Below are 27,376 nucleotides of genomic sequence, written 5' to 3'. Positions count from 1 at the left end.
GAATCATCACTTGTGCCAATGAAATGGTTTTAAAATATTTCTTTTTTTTAAGCTTTGTTTCATTCAGTACTTTGAGACAATCTACAATCCGCAGAAATATTTTGATGTCTACTGTAATCTTATAGAAAATATCAAACGATTTTTAGCAATTTACTAAGCTTACAACATGATCTACCTAATTTTAAACGATTTAAACATCTAACTATCTATATTAAAATCACGGAATAGTTACTTTAACTTTTAGGAATTTGCTAAGTCCATATGACATCTGTACAAGTTCCACTGTTCCAGTGGATGGAATGGTCTAGTCAATAGTTGGAAATTCCAATTAATATGCTTGTTTAAGCGTATTTGCTTTGTTTATTTTTACGAACTGTCGTATTTATAGACATGTTTGGATGCTCGTTTTTGAAAAAAAGGCAATAAGTGATTTTTTTAGTACCCAAAAAACTTGTTCACTTTATTTTACGAATTTTAAGAAAGTTAATGCAAAATATGAACCGAAAACATAATTGTTCTCCAGAAAAAAAGTATTTTGATCGTCGATCTTAGTGAAATTAATCTAAATCAAATTTTGCGATTGTTGAAATGTTCAAGGGAAATGATTTTCAATACAATTATTTCGGTTAAAGCTGATCCTGATAACCGAAAAACATTTACTCGTGTTGATCACGACCGTGTTCATCACGACCGAAATCAACAAAGAATTTAACTTTTACATTTCGAGAAGGCTTGTAAGAAGGCGATTCAATGGATGCATTAGCAGGAAAAACGGTTGATATCTAAGAAGAATATCAAGGCTACTTTGTATTTCAATAAAATCCACCTATGGACAGAACTTTTTGAAAACAGTTTTATGGGCCGATGAAACGAAGGTAAACCGCTTTGGACATGATGGAAAATCGATTGTACATCGCCCTAAAGCTGAAGACTACTTTCCAGGGTACAATTTGAAGATGGTCTAACACGGAAGGGGCAGCCGATGGTTTGTAAAGCGTTTTCTTGGTTTGGTGCGGGTCTGTTGGTAAGAATAAATGGTACGATGGATACATTTTCATGCATATAATGAAAATACTGCACCCTTCGTGAAGCATTGGCGTACCAATGAATCCATCAATGTTTTGACTTGGTCGGCGCGCAAAGTCCGTATCTTAACCTCATTGAAAATCAATGAAATGATGTTAAGGTTAAAATCGCAGCAAAAATTCAAAGAAACTTTATTCATTCCCTAGAGTAGGTGCCAAAAGTTGCTAAAAAGTTTTTTAAAGCTGTGGCAACGTTGAAAAATGTTTGACGATCAACAAAATACTAGTTTCATGAATAAAATATATTTGGAAAGTATTTAAGCTGTCCCTAAAATTTACTTTTTCAATAGCAATTCGTATGTGTGCAGTTTTTTACTAACCAAATAACTACAAAAGAAATTATTTTAATTGTATTCTTTTGTTCACTTTATATAAGAATATTTAGTTATTTTATTTATAAATAAAAAACTACATAAAATGTTTTGAAAAAAAAAACAAAGAGTGTGCTATTTCTTTGCTCATAGATATATGTATATAAGCTTTTAATATAAATGCAATAAAAAAGTATTAAATAACCTTAAACTGTGATTGTTAAAATTTCAGTAAAATGTAAACTTTGTACTTGGATTATAAAATAAAAAAGATGAATAAATTTAGCTATTGCAAAATCTTTTGGTTTTGAGAAATAAAAGTGATATAATAAAACATATAATAAGTTGTGAAATGATTACATAAATGAAAACACAAATACGAAACATAATATTGTCTTTATTTTATTTTGTTTAATAGAAATAAAAAGAAGAAAAAACATTTTCAATTAGAAACAACATTCTTTATTCGATTTTCTTTTGTTTTTTGTTTTGGTTGAAGCATATAATTTAATTTTGAAGAAAACGAATAAGAAAACACATCAAACAAAACTAATTACAAGAATACAATAGGTTTCTGTTATTTTTTCATCTTTCTTTAAATTAATGTTAACAAGATTCTCATACATATAAGCTTCGCCTCTCTGTTTAACAATTTATTTTTTTTTTGTTTAAATATATATTTATAGTATATATTTGTTTTGTATATATAGGCACACACACGCACAAACAAATTTTCATATTCGAGTATAACTACAATTTTTATTTTCGAGATCAATTGTTTATTTTTTTTGTTGAGTTATTTTTTGTTCTGTTCATTATCTGATTTAGTTTTAGTTTTAATAGAAACGAAATCAATTGAAGCTGAATTGATGCAATAGCGAACTCTTGTTGGCCCTGGACCATCATCGAATACATGACCCATATGAGCTGAGCATTTGGAACAGCGAACTTCTGTCCTCACCATTCCTAGCAGTTTCGAAACAACTACTTTAATATTTTAAGTGATTTCAAATCAAAATTTTATAATTTAAAAAAAAAGTTGAAATAAAGATTTTAAGAAATAAAACAAAGAAATAAAATTTGTTTAATGAAAAAAAAGGAAGAAGAAGAAAAATTGTTCTATTAGGCAAATTTGAATTTGAAAATTTTGTTAACGATGCTAAATTAGCTACTACAAAAATACAAAATTTAATTTAATTTTTTTTTCGAGTGTCTAAATTGCTTGTAGTGTCCTAATTAAGTTTCAAATTGAATATTGAGACAACGAATACATGTAAACAAATCAATAAGAATATTAGAGTACAAACTTATTATATAAAAACAAATTAACATTTATATACAAAAATATACAAACATACATACATTTAGAATAAGAAGCATAACCAATTTTGCGTGTGTTGCAATATTAAAATATAAAAGCAAACAGAACATATGAAAACAGTATTTCTTTTTTTTTAAAGCCAATTAGCAAAACAAAACAAACTGTCAAATCAGTTCAAAAAAATCTATTTTCAATCGACGAATGGCACCTAAATAATAATTATAGTGTGAGAAAGTGACGGTGCTGGTCTTGATTGAAAATTTAATAATTTAAGAAGAAATTGTTAAACAAATTTTAAGGTTGCTGCCATTGAAATATGTAGTTGTAGGATTTGATATACAAATTTTTAAAAGATCAAAAGTCAAGAGATTGAAGATTGAAGTAATGTTAACTCCAACTATGAATTCAAAGATAACGGAAGTCAGGGATAAGACTGAAAAAATATTTAGTAGAATCTACTGTAATGGGAAACATATTTGTGTACTTTTGTTCTAAGCCTCTAAAATACATCTTGTCAACTCATAAAACTTTCTCGCTACTTAATTTAATTTCAAACTTTTTCGATAAGTTTATTTAGTTTAAAAATATTATAAACAATTAACGTCGACCCTTACTTATATTTTATTACTATTTTGTTAAACATTTTGCATTTGAAATTATGAGGTATCATTTTCTAGTAGTATATACACTGCCAATCACTAGGATGAGGCCACATATTTTTCAACCGATTTTCGGTCCGATACCTGTTAGGAATTTGTTTAACCCGGAAAATTTTACTACTTGAGAGTAGGTACATATTTTCTTAAAACAAAGTGATACAATTATAGGGTTAATTAGAAAAGACCGTTGGAATTTCCCTACATTAATGAATGAGCTACCTAAAAAGGATATAAAAAAGTGAGTCACTAGGATGAGGCCATTGCGAATATTTCGTTGTAGAAGTTCAGATCAGCAATTTTTTTCAAAATTTGGGTTACAATATTTAAGAACGTTTTACAAATAACTATTTTTATTAAATTTCAACTACAAATGGGTTCCGGAACGACGTTGACAGTAGCAGAAAGAGGACAAATCGATGCTTTCAAGGAAGTGGGACTCTCAAGCCGAGAAATAGCAAGGAAGCTGAACAGAAGTAAGACAGTTGTAAACAACTATCTTCAAAACTATGGAAAAAACTAAAAAGGACGCACAGCCCAAGCAACAACATCCCGAGAAAAGCGGTTAATTTTACGTATTGCTTCAAATTCAATCAGCTACTAAAATAAGGTGCAAAAGCGGAGTATCAGCCAGTATTTCAACAGTCCGAAGGACAATAAGAAAAGATGGTACTATCCAGAGAAGAAAACTCAAAAAGAAACCTGTTCTAAAGCAAGTACACAAGGAGCTGCGAATGAACTTTGCAACAGAACATGTCTCTTGGAGCAGTCAATGGAAACGCGTCGTCTTTTCGGATGAAAAAAAGTTTAGGCTTGACGGCCCCGATGGTTACAACTTTTATTTCCATTATTTAAGAAAAGAGGAACTAATTTTGGGAAGACATCACAGCCGTACATCAGGTGTTATGGTGTGGGGAGCTAACACCTACTATGGCAAAATCGAATTGGAGTTTCTTTCTCTAACAATGAACGGAAACAGCTACAAATACTTGTTGGAACGCTCATTTCCGAAGATGGAAAATATTTTTGTACCTCTGCCTTGGATTTTCCAACAAGACAATGCCCCCATCCACACTTCCAGGGTTGTCAAAAGCTGGATTTTACAGAAAACGTAGAGCTTTTGCCATGGCCACCCTATTCACCGGACTTGAACATAATCGAAAACGTATGGGCATGGCTATCTCGAAAAGTTTATGAAGGCGGTAGACAATTTGAAGACAAGGACTCCTTAATTGAAGCTATCCGTGATGCCTGGGACGAGATTTCACTTGACTATTTAAAAAAAAACTTTATGATTCCATTCCAAACCGTCTAATAGAGGTCATATCGAAAAATGGGGGGCATACTCATTATTAATTGAGAAAAACTTAATAAATAAATGTTTGAAAACCAAAAACTGTAAACAATTCTTTCATTTTTTTGATATTTTATAAGATTTTTCATGTGGCCTCATCCAAATGACGCACTTTTTTATACTATTTTTAAGTAGCTCTTTAATTAATGTAGGGAAATTCCAACTGTTTTTTCTATTTAACCCCTTAATTTTATTACTTTTTTTAAAGAAAATATCTACCTACTCAAATGTAGTAAATTTTTATTGGTACGAAAATTCCAGCAGGTATAAAGAACAAAAATCGGTTGAAAAATATGTGGCCTCATCCTAGTGATTGGCAGTGTATGAGCTTTAGCTTAGGAAAACACTGAGAAGATGCCTAATCCTATTTCCACGCCAATCTTGAAACTGCTTTTGATAACAAAGATCAATTTTGTTAGTGACACGGTTTGTTTTGAGTGAGTCAACCCTAAAGATCCTGTCGTTAAACAAAATTTCCTGATTGAAAACCACCGAAAAACTTTTACTGACAGAAATCTGTCATTGGAATTGTGTGAAATTGGAACACAAATCAGTGGAACGATTCGTTTCACTTTTGAACAGAAAAGTATCAGCTGTTCAGGAAAATGAATTTCCGTCCGGAAAATAGAAAAATAAGTTTTTTTAGAGAAAAACAAATGCGCAATTACACTTTTTTTTGCTCAAAAAATTCTTTGTGTGATTTCCGATCGGTCGGTATATAATTTTTATTTTTAATCAAAGGGAAACACCGTCAAATATTGATTCAAAAATTTGTCCGGATCGATTTTAATGATAGCTATAACTGGCGCCTAAGTCTATCATCTAGATACTTTTACTTTAATACAAAATTCCATATTTTGACCCTCGCTATTTTACAGGAATCTAGTTCACAGAAGGTCTAAGAGTCAAAAAAGAAACTGTAGTTATTTTCTCCTGCAAAAAGCTATTGATAATAATTGGGATTTACAACACCGAATTACACTTTGGTTATTAACATCGGTAATCAAACCTATTTTATTGTTCTATGTTGCAGTATGGTGGATTTAGAAAAAGCTACAAACTGGGACAAACTAAATAAAGTCCAACGATCTCATCTGCGGGCTGGATACCCTACTCTACCTAACACCTCGTGATATACTTAGCAAACAAATAGCTGTAATCTATGCAGTGGGTTAACAACAACAAGTATTAGGAATTAATTCCAAAGCACACATACTTCACTTCCAGATTTCTTTGACTTTTAGATCTTTCTGGGATTATAGGGCATTAATGCTTATGCAAGACGGTTTGAAGAAACAGCAGGTGGAATAACATCACTACGTGTCAGGTCACAAAAAACATCTGGCCTATACTAAATATAAAGGGCTCAAGGTGCTTACAGATCGCATATAAGCTCGATCATTGGTGTCATAACCGGACACTGTCTAATAGGAAAACACGCCATGTGGCTTGGCGTATTCTCAAATGAATTTTGCAGAAGCTGTATGGATGAGGAAATGGAGGAAAAAGTTTTTCATATTCTTTGTACATGTCCTTATCCAGCTCAAAAACACAAGAATTACCTAGGGAAAGAAACATCCTGAGAAAAACCCTTGAAATTCATAATAATAAGCACTGTATTGGAAAAACCGCTAGAAATCAAAGTTGGGACCTTCACGGCTTCATTGTGTTCATTCAAAATAAACAAAAGAAGTAAGCTTATATATAGGGTATATAGCTGGACGTTTGTTTTTACTAAAAAAGTCGATTCATTTTAGCTCTACAAAACAAAATCCTTAATGTTCAATAAAAAGGAGATTAAATATCCTATTTTTCTAATAAATAAAATATTTCAATATGCACAACAACCTCAAAATAGAACACAGTTTCCAATTAAAAAAAAAGTTAAAGATAACAGTGTTTTAATTTTTTTTGTCGTGGTGGTCTGATGTGATTTACAGTGGTTGTGGTTGTCTCATTCAGTTGTGTCTAAATATAACTCACAAAAAAGAAAACAACAAATTTCAGAAAACTCCTCTTACCTGGAATACTTGCGTCTTTATGCAGGGTAATCTTCCCTTGGTCGAGAACATCATTGAATGCTGGCCAACCGCAGCCCGAGTCGTATTTTGTATCTGAACTGAATAAATCCTGATGACATACTATGCACCGGTATACACCCTTTTCGTAATGTTTGTTATAGCATCCTAAAACAAAACAAAATTTAATGGATATAACGCACAACTTAAATGTGTCAATACAAAACAAAAATAATATTTTAATGCTAACCTGAAAAAGGACGTTCTGTGGCTGCTTCTTGTGTGACTTGGTATTGTAAGGGAGTCAGTCGGGTTTTAAGATCCTTCTTATCTATCACAACTTTTTTGTCCATTTTGTTTGTTTGATTAAATTTTCCTGTATTTGAATCTGAAGAAAAGTGAAAAAGAAAACAAAATTTAGAGAAATGGATACAAGAAAAAAGGTAGTTAAATAATCAAAAATGGAAGGACAAGAAAAACAGAGACTAATCTTAATGGAAGAAGCTAACAAACCGTGACAATAACCCATGAAGACCACCAACGAAACTAAACAATTGTTCGTTTTTAAGAAACACCTGATACCGTTCTTTTTTCTTATTGGAGTTTTGAAAAACTCTTATCGCAAAACTTTTAAAGCCATTAACACATAGGTCAATTTTATCAACTATTGCTGCAAATCGATATTAACTTTTTCAACACTGCTAAAGCATTGTATATGTACCCATTTTACTCTAACAAAATTTGAACTGATAACACTATAGGTGTTGATTTAAACTGTCAAACACTTGAACCTCTTGACTGTCTCAATCATCTGTCAAATTTGATACATGGGACGTATGAGTGATCATCAGTTTGTATGGAGACAGTAAGGAACTCCAATAAGATTTTTTATTATGAATCAAAAATCAGTGGAAATATTAGTTCCTTCATTTTTTGCTTGCGTTTCTAAAATATTAAATAATTTAAAAAAAGGAAGAAATAAGTATCCGTATTAATTCGTTAGCTGAAAAACTTATTATAGTAATATTGTGATGGATAGTGATAGTGAAGATTTCAGTTCCAAAAGTGAATATCAGCCATCTGAAATTGTCTTGGAATCTCATGACCTTACAGAAAGTGAAGGTGAGGAAGCAGGATTGCTCCCTTCAAATGCAGTCCAACAATTGGTTCCAGGTTCAAATTTCGGAGCAGGTTCAACAATAAGTTTGGCGTGATGAAATTCTTTCAATTGGCAGGCTAATACAAAAATTTATTAACTTCGAGTAACATTGGTGGTAGATGAATCTGTTCTAAATCCTATCGAAATCAAACAAATACCGTATAAGGATTAACAAAATGTGTATAATCGATAGTTATACGTGGTTCTACCAGATACATAATATTCAGGAGCAAGTTCGACGATTGAAGGTCTAGAAAGATTATGTGAACCGCTTTTAGATGAAGGGTTATCGCTGACAAATATTATAATGTTGTGACATTCGCAATTTATTTGAAAAATTTAAACACAGACTTATTACAAGTCACTAAAGCTAAACTAAAAAAATCTGAAATAATTGCTCGGCAAAAGAATGGATGCATTACTGTCCTAAAATGGCGTAATAATCGAGATGTACTCATGTTATTTACTTGTCATGGTAATGAATCGACAATAAGGATGTGGAGTGGGGATAAAATAAAACCAAATGCGTCTATGAACTAAAACAATGCTAAACAATGCTTAAAAATTGAATTGATATAGCTTCATTTCATTCTCCTATTTGCAAAAACATGACGTGGTATAACAAAAATTGCAGTTGACCTTTTATTTCGTATTGCTGTTATAAATAGGTGGTACCCGTGGCATGATGGTTAGTGCGTTGGACTGTCATGCTAGAGGTCTTGGGTTCGATCCCTGCCTATGCCATCTAAAGTCTTTTCACGGGTACTGCCTCTTGCGAGGAATTGACAAATTCTCCAAGAGTAACTATTGTCATGAAAAAGTGCTTTCTCAAAATTAGCCGTTCGGAGTCGGCATATAAACTGTAGGTCCCCTCCATTCCTGACAACATTACTCGCACACAGGAATGGTTGAGAGTTGTAAGTCACTAGGCCTTGCTTCTCAACGGACTGTCGCGCCACCCAATTTATTTATTTTTTTTGTTATAAATAGAAGATGCATATTTAACAAATTATCCAATTAAGCCCCACTCTCAATGTTGCAAGTTCAAGAACATATAGCATATTAAGGGAGATGCTGAGGTCGAGTGCAGTTACTACACATTACTCTAGGACTCCTCCAGCTGGCACCCTAGTACGCTCATGCACACACTTTTTCACAAAAATACCACTTCAAAATGGTAAATTATGAGGTAGCATCGTTTTTCCTGCTACAACAACTTGAAGATAGACGGTCGGGCAGCCTTCAATTCGAAGCAGGTTTTCACAGAATGCAAATACTGCAGCAAAGCTTTTTGTTTGGCATGCTTTAAATTAAATCATAGAACAGTTTAGCACACCTCAATTAACAGTGTTATATTGAATGTTATTTATGTATGTACCTATACAAATAATTTAAGTTATTGAATTATTTTTTATACCTACAATATTTTTTTTTAAATAAAATAAATAATGTTCATGAAAAGTTAGGATTTACTTGGGAATACAGTTTTTGACTACTAGAAATATTTTTCCATTCTTTTTTAAACTTACGTAAGATTTATAACAAAGATGATAAATGTTTATGTATCAAAAATGATACATGGACGTAGGCGGCAAAAGAAAAAATAGTTGTATGTATCAAAAATTATACATGGGATTTATTAATGACGTATTTTATTTCGTGTGATTTCAATATCTACGTGTATGGGGGTAGTCAAACCAAATTCCAAAATGAATCAAATATGAATCATGGACGTAGGCAGGAGGAACAAAAATTAAACTTTTGTATCAAATGTGATACATGGTACAATTAAGGTGTTAAAACACTCATACAAAACACTCAACGATAACATTCAGTTCGCTAAAAAAAGACGTCTACTTTGCGTATAAGACCCATTACAAATGCGCGAACAAAGAAACTCGCACCTTTATAAGGATTATAAAATTGAATTTTTTTTTTAACATCTTAAGAGAGTAGTTAGCATTAACAGAATCCACAATAAACGTGAATATTGGGAAAAAATGTACAAAACATCTTCAGAAATGTTTGTGCGTATTCTGTTGACGCGGAGTGTATAAAAGGTCGTTTCTATTTTTGTGGGATACAATATTGAGATGCATTTAAAGTTATCTATAAAATATTATACATAACACATATTAATTCTAACCTGTTCTTTTAGTTAATTATTATTAGAATTAAAACATTAAAAAAACACACACTATTATTATATTATCTATCTATCTATCAGCCTTTAGAAATCTAAAAATACCAACCTAGTGAAACGTAACTGATTCTGAATAATGGCATGTTAAGAATTTACACTAAGGTCATCGGTTCTATGTATGTATATTGTGAATGATTTTGTGATGTGATTTTGTGAATAATTGAATTTAGGAAATATTTTCTTGTTTAGGAGCTCATATGAGAACTTATGGCCGTCCCCCAAATACCCAAATGCAAATAAATGATTATTATTATTATTATTTATTAACAGGAACTTAAAAGTAACCTGGTAATTACAATTATTATAGAGCCTAGCTGCAAGGACTATTAGCTCTGAATTGCTAAAACAAAATTAAATTTTATAATTAAGATTACACATTATTTGGTTTAATAATTCTATATTTTTTGAGCTTGGAATTTTGAGGATTTGATAAATAGATAGTTCTTTGGAAATAGATTTTAAGTGTTTTTTTGTTTCTCTACAATTTTTGAATAAGTGTTCTAAATAAAGAGTTATGTTGCCGGTGGTGCATACGGGAGAATTTTGTTTGGTGAGTAGGTGTTCGTGCGTGATAAGAGTGTGTCCAAGCCTTAGTCAAACAAAATAACCGATTTTTGTTTTCAGAATGTTGGGGTATCGGGGATGAGATTTGTCGGCATTGATTTCTTTGTAGTGGTGATGGTATTGGCTCCAATCGTTTAGTTGTTTATTTTTCATTGTATTTCTTATAGAGTTACTCAGGTCCCGTTTAGTAAAGATGTTAAAGTTGTAAACGGGTGCATTTTTGATAGACCTAGCAGCATGATCTGCTTCTTCGTTGCTACGTATACCAGAATGACCCACATCAACTTGATGATTGGGATTTTGATGAGATGATTTCGTATGCCGCATATAAGTTCATCGTTGTTGTTGGGGTTGGCTTTCAACACAGATATACTATCAGAGCAGATAATGGTTTTTCCCCGAAGCTTTATTGCTGTTGTAATAGCTTGAAGAATACCACATGCTTCGGCTGTAAAAACTGATGTAAAATCTGGCAGATGTTCAGAATACAGCCGTCCTCTTATGTTACTGCAAACGAGGTGTTTTCTTGAGTCTTTGAACCGTCTGTAAAAAAGAATTTCCATCCTTCATCAAGAAGGGTTGATTGAATATCTAAGAACAGGGTTCGGTATACGGAGTGATCGGTGTTGTTTTTCCTATATTGCGATAGTGTCATGTCAATCGATTTGGGCTTTATATTCCAAGGAGCGAATGAAGGTTTGAAATTATATCCTCGTTTTGTTGGAAGTTAAAGTTGATTGGCTTTGATTAGAGCTAGTTTATTGGTCGATGGAATTCGTTTTACGCATTTTTAATTTATTGCCTGCGAGATGTCGATATCAATAAGTGATTTTTTGGAGAAGACTAGTTTTGAGGTTAATTTCAAAGTCATCTCATCAATCCGATGTTCTATAGTTGGAAGTCCTGCTTCGGCGAGTAAATTTTGTATTGGTGTTGTTGGGAAGGCGTTAAGGCATCTTCTTAGTGCTTGATAGTACGGTGGTTTAATAATGTTAAGCGTTGATTTGGGGCATTTACCGTAAATATATATTCCAAAGTCAATTTTGCTTAATATTAACATTTTCGTTATGTGTGAAAGAGTATTTATATGAACATTACTTTTACTATTACTTGAATATTTAATGATATTGGTTCTCGCAGCTAGGTTTTTTCTTAATTCTAAACAGTGCTCTTTCCAATAATATTTGTTATTAAAAATTAATCCTAGAATACTTAGGTTATTTACATTTGGAATCGGTATATTGTTAACATTAAAAATAAGATTAGATCAGCAGTCACCGTCTAGCTTTCATAGCGATCACTTGTGTTGACAATTTTCTCTATACAGTAGTGGTTATCTCTGTTAGTCTCTCTATCGCAAATATCTTTCTCTTTCCCTCCTTTTGAATTATTATTTTTCTACAAACCGCGTGTTAAGTTTTTTGGCGCGTGAAACTTTGTCCCCATTTATCAAAATGTCGGGCCCGGGGCCTGGAAGAAAAAAAGGGAATCAATTCGAATTGCTAGCGGAGCACCGAGATTCATTCCTTTTCGAACCCAGTGCTGCAAAGAAAATGAAAAGTTCTTCGACCTCTAACTTCCCCTTACTCCCTAATGTGTCCAACCTAAAGAACCCCAGATTTATCTTAATTTCACCTAAGGATGAAAAAAAACAACCCCTTTCAGAAATAAGTGTGTTCATTCTCAACAAAGCTATTGATGGTGTTAGCAAGGAATATGAAAACATCTCTCTACTCAGAGATGGAAATATATTAATCCTAACAAAATCACAGTCAATTGCAGACAAATTCCTTAAAATATCAAATCTTGGCCAAGTCCCTGTTACGGTTACACTTCATTCCAGTCTCAATTCATCGAAAGGCATTGTGTATGCACCTTGCCTAATCAACATAAAAGAAGAAGAAATTGTGAATGAACTGAAACAGCAAGGTGTAACAGATGTGTATAAATTCCAAAAGAAAACCGATAACGGAATGCGTCCTTCGGGGCTAATGCTGTTCACTTTTGATCGATATAACTACCCTCCCACAATCGATATTGCTTGGTATAAAACTAAAGTGCAAGAGTACATCCCAAATCCGATGAGATGCAAAAATTGCCAGATTTTGGGACATACAGCAAAAAGGTGCACAAATAAAAAAATATGCGAAATTTGCAGTCTCTTAGCTCATGAAAACCTAGAATGCACACAAATCAAGTGTGCCAATTGCAGCAATGACCACGCATCTTCATCCAAAACCTGTCCTAAATACCTTCAAAGTAAAGAGATCCTAACAATAAAAACTAGAAATAAGTGCAGCATGGGAGAAGCAAAGCGCATTTATGGACAGCAAAACTTAATTCAATCAAATTTAAATTCCCAAACCTATGCATCCAGAGCTAGAGAAGCTCAAAATATCCACGAGAAAAATATCCCTAGCAAAAATCTATCCAACTCAACAAAAAACAAAAACATGGAAAAAGATATTCAAATAACATCCACATCAACAAACAATAGCAAAACAACCCCCATTACAACCAACTCAATCACAAAACCTAAAATAACTTCCGAATCTCAACCCAACTCAGAAAATGCCACAAAGGCAACAACAGACTCTATCATTCCAAAAATTCCACATCGTCCACTTCCTCCTAGACCAGACACTCACAACAAAAACCCACAACATACTTCACACAACCAATCATCTCAACTTTCAACAACCACATATAATTCCCCGATATCAAAAATTACAAATACCGAAATAGAAAACAAAACATACTTCATGTCCACATCTGATAATGATGACAATGAATAAAAACACAAGTAACATTCCTTACACAAGGTCGTGGGTGCCCCTGGAGGGAGAGGGAACGAGGAATTCAGGTGCAGAGCCTCCTTGTCCTTGCTCCAGCCAGAGAAATTCACGGCCGACAACATTTGATCAACAACAAACCTCATCATCAACAAACCAATATCAAATTCATAATAACTCCACAGTAAACAGTAGCAAAAAAATTAATATAAAAATTCTCCAATGGAACATCCAAGGTTACTTCAACAATCTCCCAAGCTTGGATATCCTTGTAAAAAAATACAATCCTGAAATAATCGCTCTACAAGAAACTAAAATTCCCACAGACAAAGCACCCGCAAAATACAAAAATTATACAGCTTATTTTAATAATAAACTCCACGATAGAAACAAAGATGGTACTGCCATTCTAATTAAATCTAATATACCGCATACATACACAAGCTGTCCAAACGGAATACTAACCCAGACTCTAAAAATCCTCTTAACCCAACCACTTACAATTCAAAATATTTACAGGCAATCAGATCATAACTTAACTCAGCAAGACTACTCAGATCTGGCTGTAAATCACTTGTCACATGGAATCCTGCTTGGCGACTTTAATGCCAATAACACAATGTGGGGATCCCCGCATACTAATAGTGCAGGAACAGTGATAGCCGAATGGTTACAAAATTCTAACCTTGTGTTGTTGAACGATGGTTCCCCGACCCATTTTTCAACAAGAAACACCTTCACTGCTATAGATTTGACACTTGTGTCACCGTCAATAGCAGCAAACACCTCATGGAAAACCCAAGATTCCTTGGAAGGAAGTGACCACTTCCCCATAATAATAGAAACAGGCTCAACATATTCCTTAGCCCGCAAATTTGAACCTAGATTTTTGGAAAGAAAAGCCAATTGGCTAAAATTTTCCAGGGACGCAGTTCAAATTTCGACCAACATTCCCATGTCACTTAATGTCAACAAAGAAGCGGCAAATGTAAGAAAAATCATAAGGCGGGCTGCAGCCACCACAATTCCCACTTCTCATCCTCCCTGCAATGTTAACCAACCCATCTGGTTCAACAAAAACATAAAAAATCTAATCCTTGAGAAAAAAACAGCTTGGTTTAATCTGAAAAGGCATCCCTCTACCACTAACATCATTACCTACAGACGTTTGGCAGCAAAGGTCAAAAGAATCGTTCGAGAAGCAAAAAAAGACACGTGGAAAACATTTTTGGACTCAATCAATCCAACAATGGACTCCAAAACACTTTGGAACAAAGTGAAAACCATAAACGGTAATCACACACGTTGTTCCATCACTGCTATTCGACACAACATGGCTTCCATATCCGATCAAACCGATATTGCACAACTTTTCGCAGCTAAATGGGCTGGGTACAGCGCTGATGCAAACTTTTCGGATCAGATCCTGCAACAAAACAACTCACTTTCATTTTACTCCTCCTTAACATCTTCAAGTGCTGCTTTAATTACTATCCCCGAGTTGAGGAAATCATTAAGTCTCACAAAAGGGTCAAGTCCTGGTCCAGACAAAATAACTTTTACCATGCTTAAAAAATTGCCATTAGAGGTCTTGTGCAGACTAGCCAACCTCTATAACAACATCTTAAAAAATGGAACATTCCCTCATGAGTGGAAAAAAGCCTACTTAATCCCAATACCTAAACCTAATATGGATTCCCAATCGTTAGATAGTTACCGCCCAATCTCTCTGCTCACTGTTCTATCCAAATTATTTGAAAAAATAATTGGAAATAGAATAAAATGGACAATAGAAGAACGCATTAATAGTGGACAACACGGCTTTAGGCCTGATAGAGGAACGCACACTCTGATGCACATGCTTGATCAAGCAGTACATTCAGAGTTGGCTGCACAAAAACATACAGTACTCCTGTCCATAGATCTGGAAAAGGCATTTGAAAGAGTAACTGTTTCAGGCGTAACAAAACAACTTAATGACTGGGGTCTAGACTCAAACCTATTGAACGTCATCATTTCATTCATGTCGAATCGAATAATAAAAGTAAGAGTCAACGGATACTATTCATCAGATCACAAAATCGATAACGGAGTTCCCCAAGGGTCACCAATTTCAACAATTTTGTACAATGCCTACGTAAATTCGCTATTAAATGAGCTAAATACTAAGGCAAGCCAAATTAAAGCAACCTTAGCTTTTGCTGATAACTTTTTTATTTTAGGCTCTGGTAAACCAGAAGAAGTTAATAACGCTCTCAACCAATGCATACAAAAGGCTCAAACATGGTGTCAAAAATATGGTGCAAAATTACCCATGCAAAAAATGGAAGCCCTACACGTATGCAGGAAAAGATCTTGCCCAGGAAGTCCAATAACACTTAATAACTCAACCCTTGCACTTAGCCAAAAAATGAGAGTCCTTGGTCTTGTCTGCACAAAGACATGGAAATGGCAAGCTCACGCCAAGTTCGTAGCTGATAAAATGAATAAATCTCTAAACCTACTCAAAATTATTTGCCAGAAAAACAAAGGTCCTCACATGAATACGGCTGTGAATATAGCACAAGCTCTTATTAGAGGAGCAACACAACACAATATATCCATATATTCACACTGGACAAAAAACAACGACAACCTTATTCAAATAAAAATCAATGCCTTAATAAGAAAAGCTTGTGGAGCCTTGCCATCAACACCAATAGATGCACTATTGGCAGAAACCAACACGCCTTTCTTTTTTAACATGAAAAAAGTTGCACAGTCAAGAATTGTCATTAAAAGCATAACAGACCACAAACATCCTCTGCACGATATTTGCAAAACAGGCTGGGAAACCTCGAACAAATCAAAAATTAAAAGCTCTCTCTTCAACTCCATCCGACACCTTAAATCCATCAATATCCCCCTTCCAAAAACCCCCTATTACGACACAGATGTCACTCCTTGGTTATTTCCAAGAAGCACTATCAACACATCGTTAGCCCAATCACAAAAAGAACAAACCTCACCCGAAATCTATCGACAAAAATTTACTGAAATAATATCGATAGGAAACTTCGACTGCATACTCTACACAGACGCTTCTAGAAAGTATGATAATACTGGTTATAGTGTATATAGACATGACAACAATTGCAAAAAAATACTATTGCAAAAACTCACGACTCCAAACCAAAGCGCCTTTGTTGGAGAAATGATGGCATTGGTAGAAGCGTTTGAGTTTGCTAACAAAACTCACGAAAAAACAGCTATATGCAGTGACTCCCTAAGTGCTATTCGAAGTGTGGCCAACAATAACAACAACAAACCGATCATTCATTTACTACGTTCCATCATCCGGTCCAACTATCCTAGAATACACCTTATATGGTCCCCTGGCCACGTCGGAATCTTGGGTAATGAAAAAGCAGACGCCGCAGCTCGTGAAGCTATCAAAATGCCTTTGGAATTCAGCATACCACCTTTCCCATCATCTATGCTCAATTTAGTCCTAAAGGATATTAATCAAGCAAATGAAACCCAATGGAATAACTCTACTTCGTTTTTGAGAAAGCACAAGACTACATTAGGGCGAGTCACTTATCATGAATCGTTCAACCGAATACAATCCGTACAACTTTCTCGAATGAGGCTCGGACATGCATTGTTCAACAAAATGTATCTATTCAAAAAAGAAAATCCTCCTACTTGCACATTTTGCCAGGAAACTCTTAACATCCAACATGTACTGCAATCCTGCCCTTTAACTAGAAGTCACTTCAATCACAACATTCCACCTTTACAAACTCTATTCGATACAACCAAACCTCCAGACGCATCACATCTTTTCCCACTTTTAAACAAACACAAAATAAACCAAATATAAAATTAAAACAATTCCTAATACTAATTAATACTAATTCCTAAATTACATCAACCATAACCCTATAACATAATAATACTCTATTATACAAGTTCCTATTATTGTAATTACTTTAAATCAGCCACTTATGGGCTTAGATCCCCGGCTTTATGTGTTCCGGACGATGTAAATTTATTTGCATTGTACCTGTGATAATAAATAAATAAATAAATAAATAAATAAATAAATAAATAAGATTAGATCAGTTAAGTTTTCGGCAAATATGGAGTAGTTTACATTTTGATAGTGCTAATTTTGCGCCGGATTCTAAAGACCATGTGAGGATATAGTTAACGGCATTAAGAAACATGCTTTTGCAAATATTTAAGTCAGAGATTTTGCTTAGAATATAAACGTCGTCAGCATAAAGACAGTGGTTTAATAGGTTATGCTTTTCGAGTATATTGCTTATGTCGTCGAATGTTATAGTGAACAGCATTACCGATAGAGGTGATCCCTGTGGTATACCGTTTTCTAATGGGTATGTTTTGGAAAAGCAGTTATTAATTCTTGAAGAGAATTTTCTGTTGGATAAGAATGAATCGACGTAATTTTTAAACCAATATCCCACTTTTTTAGTTTATTTAAAATAACATGTTTCCCGATTCGATCAAAAGCTCTCTCGAAATCTAATGAAAGTACGGATATATGGTTTTTTGACGAGATTGCTTTTTAGATATAGTAAACTACATGAAGATGGGCGTCAACACAGCCTTTGTTAGGCTTGAAAGCAACTTGTTTTGGAGATATACATTTTTTGGATTCAGCGAACCAAAGCAGGCGTTTCGCCACAATTTTTTCCAAAATTTTTGATAGACATGAAATCAGTGATATTGGTCGATAGCTTTCAATCAAAATTTTTTTCCTTATTTGGTTTGGTTATAGGGAGCAATATGGCTGTTTTCCAGTTTTGAGGTATCGTTGAGGTATCAAGAATGTTATTATAGAGTTTGATTAGATTGATTATATAAAGCTATGTTGCTCATTATCTAAAATTTGAATGCTAACATTTTCGAATTACGAATACGCAAAGTGTATGTTCATATCTCTGAGCTTACTTTGGTAGAACAAATTTCCTCTTAAAGCTAACCTTTATTATTGATAATTAAATTTAATGTGAGGTTAAAATTTGTGTGAAAATGTCCTACAGTGTAAAGATTTTAAATAAGCTATATTATTTTTTTTTGAGTGTTTTTGCAACATAATTAATGGACAAAAATAATAATAATTCAAGAAAATAACAACAAAAATCCATAAATAACGTTGGTTGATGCAACAAGTGGTGGTCACAGGATTAGCACAATTAATATACTTAATTCTTTTTTTACTAAAAACTTCTTATTTTCATTAAAGTTTTATTGGGAAACCTTTCATTCTAACTACAGCTTGTAACCTCCGAGGAATAATATCTACTAGGCGTTGACACCGATGAATAGTAATGTGTTCAAGGCTTCTTTAAAGCTTTCTGTTAATTTTGTTGGTTTACACAATGATACACCCACCACCGTGCTTTACAGTTTTTACTGTGTACCTTGGATTACGCTTCTGCTTTGGTGGACACGAAATATGCAGCTTTCCGTCGAAACCCAAACGCTTAAACTTGGACTTATCGTTTAGTTTCTTACGGATTATTATGCTGCTTAATGATTTTCCATTAATGATTAATTATCGTTCCTTTGCAAAACTGTCTGTCATCCATAAGTTATTTGAGTCCATTATTTGTAACGTCATATCGTTTAATTGTAAGTCTATAATATGTGAAAGTCATGAACTTATTTACTTATAGACTTATTTTGAACAAACCCATTTTGTCAGAGTCATGGCTAAGTTCGTTGTTGAAAAACATGCAGTTTGGATGCCCGTCAGTATTTCTCTTACTATTAACATGGCTCCAAAAGTTTTTTGGGTTGTTTTTTATGTCAGTTTCATTATTTAAAACTCATTATAAAGAATATCTGAATAGTCAATACACATATTTCTCAGCTCATTGTATATTACCAAGACATTATCAGCTTTTGTTTTATTATACTTAATCCAGGCCTTGTTTCTTTTATTGTTAAGTTTTTTAAGCAAGAGTCAAACCATGGAGGAGATTAAGAAATATTGCGCGGTTTTTGCAATGGCGTGGTCTCTTAAAAAAAAGTTAAAGACAACACAGTAGAATTTATAGCACATTAATGTCTTAGTTCTCAAACAAATGATTCCAGTTAACATTACATAACAGGTTGAAAAGTTCATTAAGTCTACATTTTTTAAAGTTAAATTCAAGATTTTCCTTGGAGCAATTAGGAGCATTACATACATTTAAATTGAAAGATAGGTCTAATGCTGGGTGATGTCGGTAGGGTATTGGCTAAATTTACAGCAATATCAGCATTTCGAGAAAAATATAATGTCCAATATTTTGTTGAAGTTGTTGGCTACACCATTGAATTGGCTTAGTCCACATGAGGAAAGACCGTCAATTGTCAAGAATTCGTTGGTAGAGGACATGTTAATAGAAGATAGATAGTTCTTATGCGTCTGTTTAGTCTAGATCAAGTTTGGAAGATTGAAATCTCCTAAAGCTAGTAGCTGGCGGGTTTCTTCTTATATCATTTGTCGTGTCATGAGTTTTAAACAGCTTTGCGATTTTTTTAATTGATTTTTCATTATTTTTCATCATTTTGATAATGTGTCTTAGCTAAGGTGTACAAGACTTTAGGCAGCCTAATCTAATCTAATCAAACAATATACACAAATATACTATAGGAACCTCTAGGAAAACTTACTTTAAATTTTAGATTACTTTTTTATTATTATTTTATTATCTGTAAAATGTTAGTTATTTTACAATTTAAACACAATTTTAATAATGTGTTTCAATTCTTTGGCCACATTAACTTTATTAATGGCGATCTAATCGTCTGGATTAATATATTAACACGTGTAAATAACTATAAATTTCGAAAAATACAGCAAAGTTTGTTAAAGTGTGATATGTTTTTAAGAAAATCTTATATCAACTGGCAAATGGATTTGTTACTAGAACAAAGTATTAGGTGCTAATTTTCTGTCCAACACTGTATATGCTATGGACTCTTATCAATAAGCAATAAATGCTATGACCTAAATATTAAAGTCAACTCTTAGCAATGAAACACTTATGGTTTGAAATCAAACAAAAATTCAACTTAACAACATACGGTTATTTTTCTCAACGTTTGAAGTCTACTCTAAATATGATTATTGTTAGTGCCCATTGTCACACGACAGTTAAACTTAAATCATTGAAAAAAAAAACTTATTGGCTCAACTTTTTGCTCATCTGAATAGGTTCGAAAGTAAAAACACGAAAAATAGTCGTATTAAATAAGTAAATAATAAATTGTTTTTTAAATTCGCTTTTTTGTCTTCATATTGTCTCCTGTACTCACACAACTTACGAGAAAGAAGTGGCCACACATTTTCAACTCTTTCCGGGGCACTACTAGAAATCAAATTAAGCTACATTTTTGTAAAAATAACTTTATTTAAGTCCTCTTATTATAAATATTATTTCTCTCACTCAAAAAATATTTTTTTTCTTGTAGACATTGGTTTCAATTTCAATAGAAACGAGGTATTTAGTTTATATCATTGCACATTAAAGCATACAAAAATTATAAAATAGGTGGTACGGTTTTCATACCACCGGCCCAGAAAGAGTTAAGGCAATCCCAATACCCCTACATTTTGGTTCTCGATCGATTGTTTTACCAACCTGTCTGGTGTATGGAGAGGAGCGTTTCTCTCTTTAATCTAGGAACTTTAAACAAAAGATCTGTTACTTTTTTTTTGCACAGAGATATCAGAAATATTCGGTTTGTGTATCTTTTTTCAATCAGATCTAGCTCTATCAGCTCTGATTAAATGATGGATCAAATGGAGTAAAACCTGAGTGTGGCTGACCTTTTAAAGCGAGATACTTTACGAGAAAAGTACACAATGGCGGTAGACCTTAAAAAATCAAGTCGAGTTATGACGAATAATGAGGTTAATACATCATAGAGAATCTATGGGAAATTGAAGATTAGAGGATTGATCCAACAAATTGTGACAGTTTGACTGCACTGCTTCAACAAGTTCAAACTCCCTGGGAAAACCTCCCCATAAACATAATTGAAAATCTAATTGTCTCAATGTATTTTCGATGTGATACATTGATCAAAAATAATGGTTACGCCACTAAATATTAACTTTCCAAATTTTTTTTATGAGTTTTTTTCTTAACCTTCAAGCGGGCGCGCGTAGTCGAATCGACCGCGCTTAGTACATTTTCGTTCATATTTGAGTTACAGTGTATCAATTTCATATTCGTACTACTTCTTTTAAAATTTTGAATGTTCTCCACATCCTAAATGGATTGATGTATAACATTAATACCACATGCAGGTTAAGTGTGTATTCATGGCGTTTTATGAACTCATGTGCTATTATTTAAAGTATTCTGAAATTCTTTAAAATTTGTAAAAGCGTTTTGGACAATCTGTCTCAGAATTTAACAACAATGGGGAAAAGCAAGTGAAACTTTTAAAGAACTTCGAACTCATCGTAAAATACCACCAAGATGGTATAAGCAGATTTCATCTTTAGTTGATCGAGCTAAATCAACGGTTAAAAGTATTGTTAACCGGTAAAGGATTGAAAACTTGCCTCGCAATACGACAAGACGTATTTTCAACATGCAAGACAAGAGGATAATTGTGCGTGAAATAAATAAAAATCGAAAGATAAGTGCACCAAAATTGGCACAGAATCTTCACAAATCCCTGGAAGAACAATTTTGTACTGAAAGGTTGCGGAATTGTGTTCGGGAACATAGTTTTAACAGAAGAGTATCGCGCAAAAGAACATTTATTAGTCATACCAACAGACTTAAATGGCTTGAATTCGCAAAATAATACCAAGCAAAAGACTTGGACTTCTAGAGAACGGACATTTTCACAGATGAGTCAAAGTTCAATTTTGGGAGGCAGACAAATGGTTTGGCGTAAGCCGAATACTGAAAAATGGAGAATGGAAAAATCAGCAAAAAAAAAAAATGCAGGAACCGTTAAACATGGTGGTGGGTCGGTGATGGTTTGGGGTTGTTTTTCAGCAGCTGGATTTGGCAAACGGCATATAATTGAAGGAATATTGGATCACAAGATCTACATCGATATCCTAAACACCAATTTAAATGATCCATCCCTGACAACAGTACTCGCACACAGGAATGGTTGAGATTTGTCAGTCACTAGGCCCTAGCTCTCAAATGGACTGTTGCGACACCCCATTTATTTATTTATTTTAATTTATATGATAGTGCTGCACAAATGGATCTAGAAAACAACTTTACTTCTTATCAGGATAACGACCCAAAGCATAAGACGAATGCAACCCGAATGTGGCTCCTCTTTACTTGCAAACAAGTTTTGGAAACCACCCGACAATCACCAGACATTTATCTGATAGAGTATTTATGGGACGAATTGGACCGCAGAATCCGCAAATACACCATTAAGAACAAAAACGACCTAAAAGAGAAAATTCTGTTTGAGTGGAAACAATTAACATTGGAAACAACTGAAAAAACGGAAAGGTCAATGCCAAACACGATTGAAAGCTGTAATTGCTTCCAAAGGTTATGCCACAAATTATTAAAGCCACATTTTTTGACTGATTAAAACAGGGTACGAATACGACATTGACCCGGTATTACTGCAGTTTTTTCTTTTCTTTTAATTTTTCAAGAAAAATTAATTCTCTTATTCATCCCATAAGTCTTTTCGGTTACGCACGCCCGCCCCCGTTACAAATGACCTCGCGCCCGCTTAAAGGTTAAATACGTTAAGATTTAAAATCAAATTTAAAGTTGTTAAAATTATAAAAATATTTTTGAAATAAGAACAAATAAAAATATCATTTGTTTTTCACTTTTTATTTGGATTTCAATAAAGTGATATTTATTCGTGTTTTAGTTTTGGCCGTAATTTTATAAGCAGAAAATCTTACAGTAACGTAGAAAAAACAGTGACTCTATTCAGATGAGCGGCAGTGTATATTTACTTATGATAAGGACAAGTCGAATCAAACACGTGATATAAAATAAATGTTATTTTAATTGAAGGAAATATCTTTATGTGCCTGTCTGTTACCTTATCTTATTTTAAATAAATATCTTATTTTCTATATAGTTTCGAAAAAAACGTTCCTTTTAAATCCAAAATAAATAGTTTCGAAAAAAACGTTTCTTTTAAATTCAAAATAAATAAAAATTCTAGTGCCCATTCTATGCTAGGTAAAAGACACTATTCATATCTATTTGCTTATATATTTATTATTCATCGTTATCTTTTTTTCTAACTAAATCATAAAAAATCACAATATATATTTAAATTTACAAAGCACCATCATAATTTAAAAAAAACACCACACTTGACCATACCTATTGACTTGAACAACTACACTTTGCGTTAATTGTTTTTATTTATTTTCAAAGCAAATTAAATTAGCAAATTTACTTACAGCAAGGACGCCTCTTTAAATCGAACTAAAACAAAAATTTGGACACACAACTCCGCTTGAGTAAGATTAAGGCATTATTTCTTTATTATCGTGTGAATTCCTCAACTAATCATATGACCAGATTTTTACCTCTTACAAGTACAGGGTCTATCTAGTTTGTTTAGTACGCTTGTACTCGAATGATGACAGTTTATAATTTTTTTAGATTGCTCTCCTACGATGACACACAACAATTGAACTAAGAGTTATTGGAAGTGTTTTTCAAACTATTTTGCCGCGCAAAGGATAAAGCAAACTAATAAAAATAAAAATAAGTTAATAAATCATATTAAAATCATAATGCTCCACAAGGTTGGCATGCTTAAAACTTTTGCGGAACAGTCTAAAATAGAGCACTTGTATGTTTTGGAATAATTGTGATAATTGAAATGGGGAAAAGCTAATCCAGGGTAGGATTTTTCATAAAGACGTTTTCTATTTTTAAAATAACAAGTATACTCCTGAATCAATATTGCTAAACGTAGAATTCTGTTTTTCTATACCCGGAATGTTTTGTTCTTTCAACAAAAGTTTCACATTTTAATCACGTATTGGATTCCTTATAATTATTATAATATTTAATTATTGACCACCAGCAAAAATTTTGAATTAATATTTTCTACAGAATTATTAGAACAACTTATTAAGGCTTCTTAACTTTCAACTGACATTATGAATAAATGTATGTAAAACAATCGTAGAAACTCTTACAAGACATCATCACGATACTACCGCTAAACTTAATTAAAAACTCTAGTTCAAATATGGCGCTAATAGTTTACATATTACTGTGTGGCTAGGTTGAGGCATTAAAATTAAAAAAAAAAACTTGTGGTTTCCATAGCGATTTTGATTTTCGCCTTTTTCATTTATTCCTTTACCTAGTATCTTAAACAAAACACAAACCGCTCCAGATTTAATACAAATCGAACATTAAAATTTATATAGACACGAGACGCGAGAAGGAAACCAATAGAAGGGCAAGCAGAAGGAAGCCACTGAAGTATGTCCGCTCCGCACTTGTTTATGCGCGCGATGTAGAAAACTGTTTCTATTTTTAGACGACTATCGTGTGGATGTTTTATTTTATCTTCTTCTTCTTTTTATTTGTATTTTTATCAACAAAAATATACAAAAAAATCATTTCAATTAAATTCAGGTCGATGAGAAACGGAATGGTGTGAGCGTTAGAAGCATGAGGAGATTGAGGAGCCCTGCCTAACAAACACTCTGCCGTCCCCCTCGATTGCTTCTCATGGGCCTATAGAATGTGCGCGGCACTGTGTCGCTTACCAAGTAGAGCAAGTAATGAAAAAACCAACGAATTTAAATTTTTTTTTGCATCAAACATATACATATGGGTAGGTATACGAGTACGAGCAAAGTGACAAACTTTCGCTAGTTTAAAAGAATAATAAAATTTAATTGAATGAAAATATTAATGATTGATTTTGATCGAATGTGGGTGTTGACGAGGACCAGAACGTGAGAGCACTATAGATAGAGGGGCGAAGATGGGTGCTTCTTAAACTTACCAGAATAAAATAGAATTGTTTGCCTGTTGATTGACGACAACACTAAAGCTGAGGCAACAAAAGAGGTGGCAGCAACTGTGGGACACAACACCTGCAGAATTGACAATGAATTTCCAAGTTTAGTTGCACCCCGACGCAGTAAGACACTGAGTACCATGTTACGAGAAGTGTCTAAAAGACGATAGTACTTTTTCGACTACAGTGGTTATTCAATCTTTTTTTTCAACTTCAACTTCCTGTGATTCTTTTCAGAGAAATTTTCTTGGCACTTTCAAGGACACACACAAGTTTAGTGTGTGACGGTCAAGTAAAATAAAAATTGATTTAAGCTACGGATTCACCTTCACACAGTTAAATGTGCTGTTTATGAAAACTCACCTTAATGACGAAATAATTTTTGCATTGCAAATAAGTTTAATAATAATTGAGAAATTGTTTATGCGAGTGTGGTGCGCACCTAACAAAAAATTATACTCTTTTTTGTGAATTCTCAAAACCCAAGTTTTCTAGTTCTTTATTTCACGCGCAAGGAGAAGACACCACAACAAGAAAATGAAAAACACGAAAGGAAAAGCACACTACATCGAAATCGAGATGACATAAGAAAATTTAACATTTTTCGAATAAATTTTCGGTTGTGTTCAGTGTAAGTCAATTTGACAATACACATCAATAAGTTTATTCTAATGAAAGCATTCAGAACCTTATTTATAAACTTATACCAAACAATTTGACAATTGGACAACGATTAAAGCTCATTTAAAAATCATTTTAACCATCTTTCTTGTTTATGAACTAAGCTTGATTTTCTTCTTAAGGATTTCACCCTGGACCATTTGGATCGGTACAAGTTTGACCGACACAGCCAATTTGACAGATGATTATTTTTTCTATTTTGTATACCGACTACAAACAAGTATTAAATTAAAAGAATGGTTTTATAAAAAATGTATACAATTTCCGACTATTTGTTCAGAATTAAAAATATGAAAGTTGTATGCAGAAAACATAGCTGAAAAAGACCCAGACAAAATAAAAAGAAGAAAAGAGAAGTAAATAATGTTTCCTTAAATTTTTATACGAGATAGACTGAGATAGTTGGATAATTGTAAAGATTGTGTAAGCAGAGAGAAATGCTTGACTCGGTGATTCCCAATACGTGGCAAAGCCAAGCTTTGTCTTAATGGCTCAGGCTTGTTGATTTTCGACTGGATTGACAGATCCAAATCAAGCTAACTCAAATTCCCTACATACGATTGATTTTGGATCATCCTCTTTGGCTATATAAATCATATTTGTAAAAATGTACGAAATACCGGATCATTCTCGGTTCCAACGCTAGTCCTAAGTAAGCTCGATTAATAAAGATAATTTGCTTGCATCACAATTTGCTTCTGATTCGACGCAACAAGAGAGTGTCATGAGTCCTTCTGTTCTTGAGAACGTAACGATTTTATGCGAAAATCTCCTTTTGCACTTGTGCAGTTGCAAGAGTACTTAAAGATCTTGACATTATCAAATCCACAGGCTCAAATAGTATCCCCAATATTGCTCTGAAGATATGTTCTTCAACGCTCACAAAACCACTGCCTAAGCTTTTCAATCTTTCCTAGTCTACAAGTCTCTTTTCGAGTGGATGGAAAACAGTTTTTTTTTCAACCGTCTTTCTTAATACCGTCCAATAGTACTCACATCTCTTCTTCCGAGGTCTTGAAAACGCTGATTAATTATCAGCTTAAGAAATATTTTGAAGAATGAAAGTTTCGTAGTGACCGGCAGTATGGCTTTCGTAGCAATTAGTTCACCGATGATTTGAAGGTTTACCTAACTAAACAGTGGAACAAATCTTAACATCATTTTGGAGAAAACAAGATTATTGCACTTAAAATTTCCAAAGCATTTGATAGAGT

The 27,376-nt window shown here is 33.4% G+C and overlaps 1 protein-coding gene across 6 annotated transcripts in view; it reads right to left on the bottom strand.

Moving 5' to 3' along the window:
- Window positions 1–26,057, bottom strand: part of LOC129953433 (methionine-R-sulfoxide reductase B1) — a 29,625-nt gene extending 3,568 nt beyond the window's left edge. For 2 of the 6 annotated variants that reach the window (XM_056066690.1, XM_056066711.1), the window contains exons 1-3: window positions 25,467–25,838; window positions 6,996–7,133; window positions 6,749–6,913 (exon numbers count right to left, since the gene is read on the bottom strand). In XM_056066690.1, the coding sequence (XP_055922665.1) occupies window positions 6,749–6,913; window positions 6,996–7,133; window positions 25,467–25,623 (460 nt within the window). In that variant the 5' untranslated portion in view covers window positions 25,624–25,838. The other 4 variants (XM_056066692.1, XM_056066698.1, XM_056066705.1 and 1 more) reach the window with 4 other exon arrangements.
- Window positions 26,058–27,376: the final 1,319 nt, after the last annotated feature.

Source organism: Eupeodes corollae, chromosome 1, assembly GCF_945859685.1.
Source record: "Eupeodes corollae chromosome 1, idEupCoro1.1, whole genome shotgun sequence".
Classification (NCBI taxonomy): domain Eukaryota; kingdom Metazoa; phylum Arthropoda; class Insecta; order Diptera; family Syrphidae; genus Eupeodes; species Eupeodes corollae.
The sequence above is the reverse complement of the archived record's forward strand: the minus strand, read 5'-3'. Positions and strand labels throughout refer to the sequence as shown.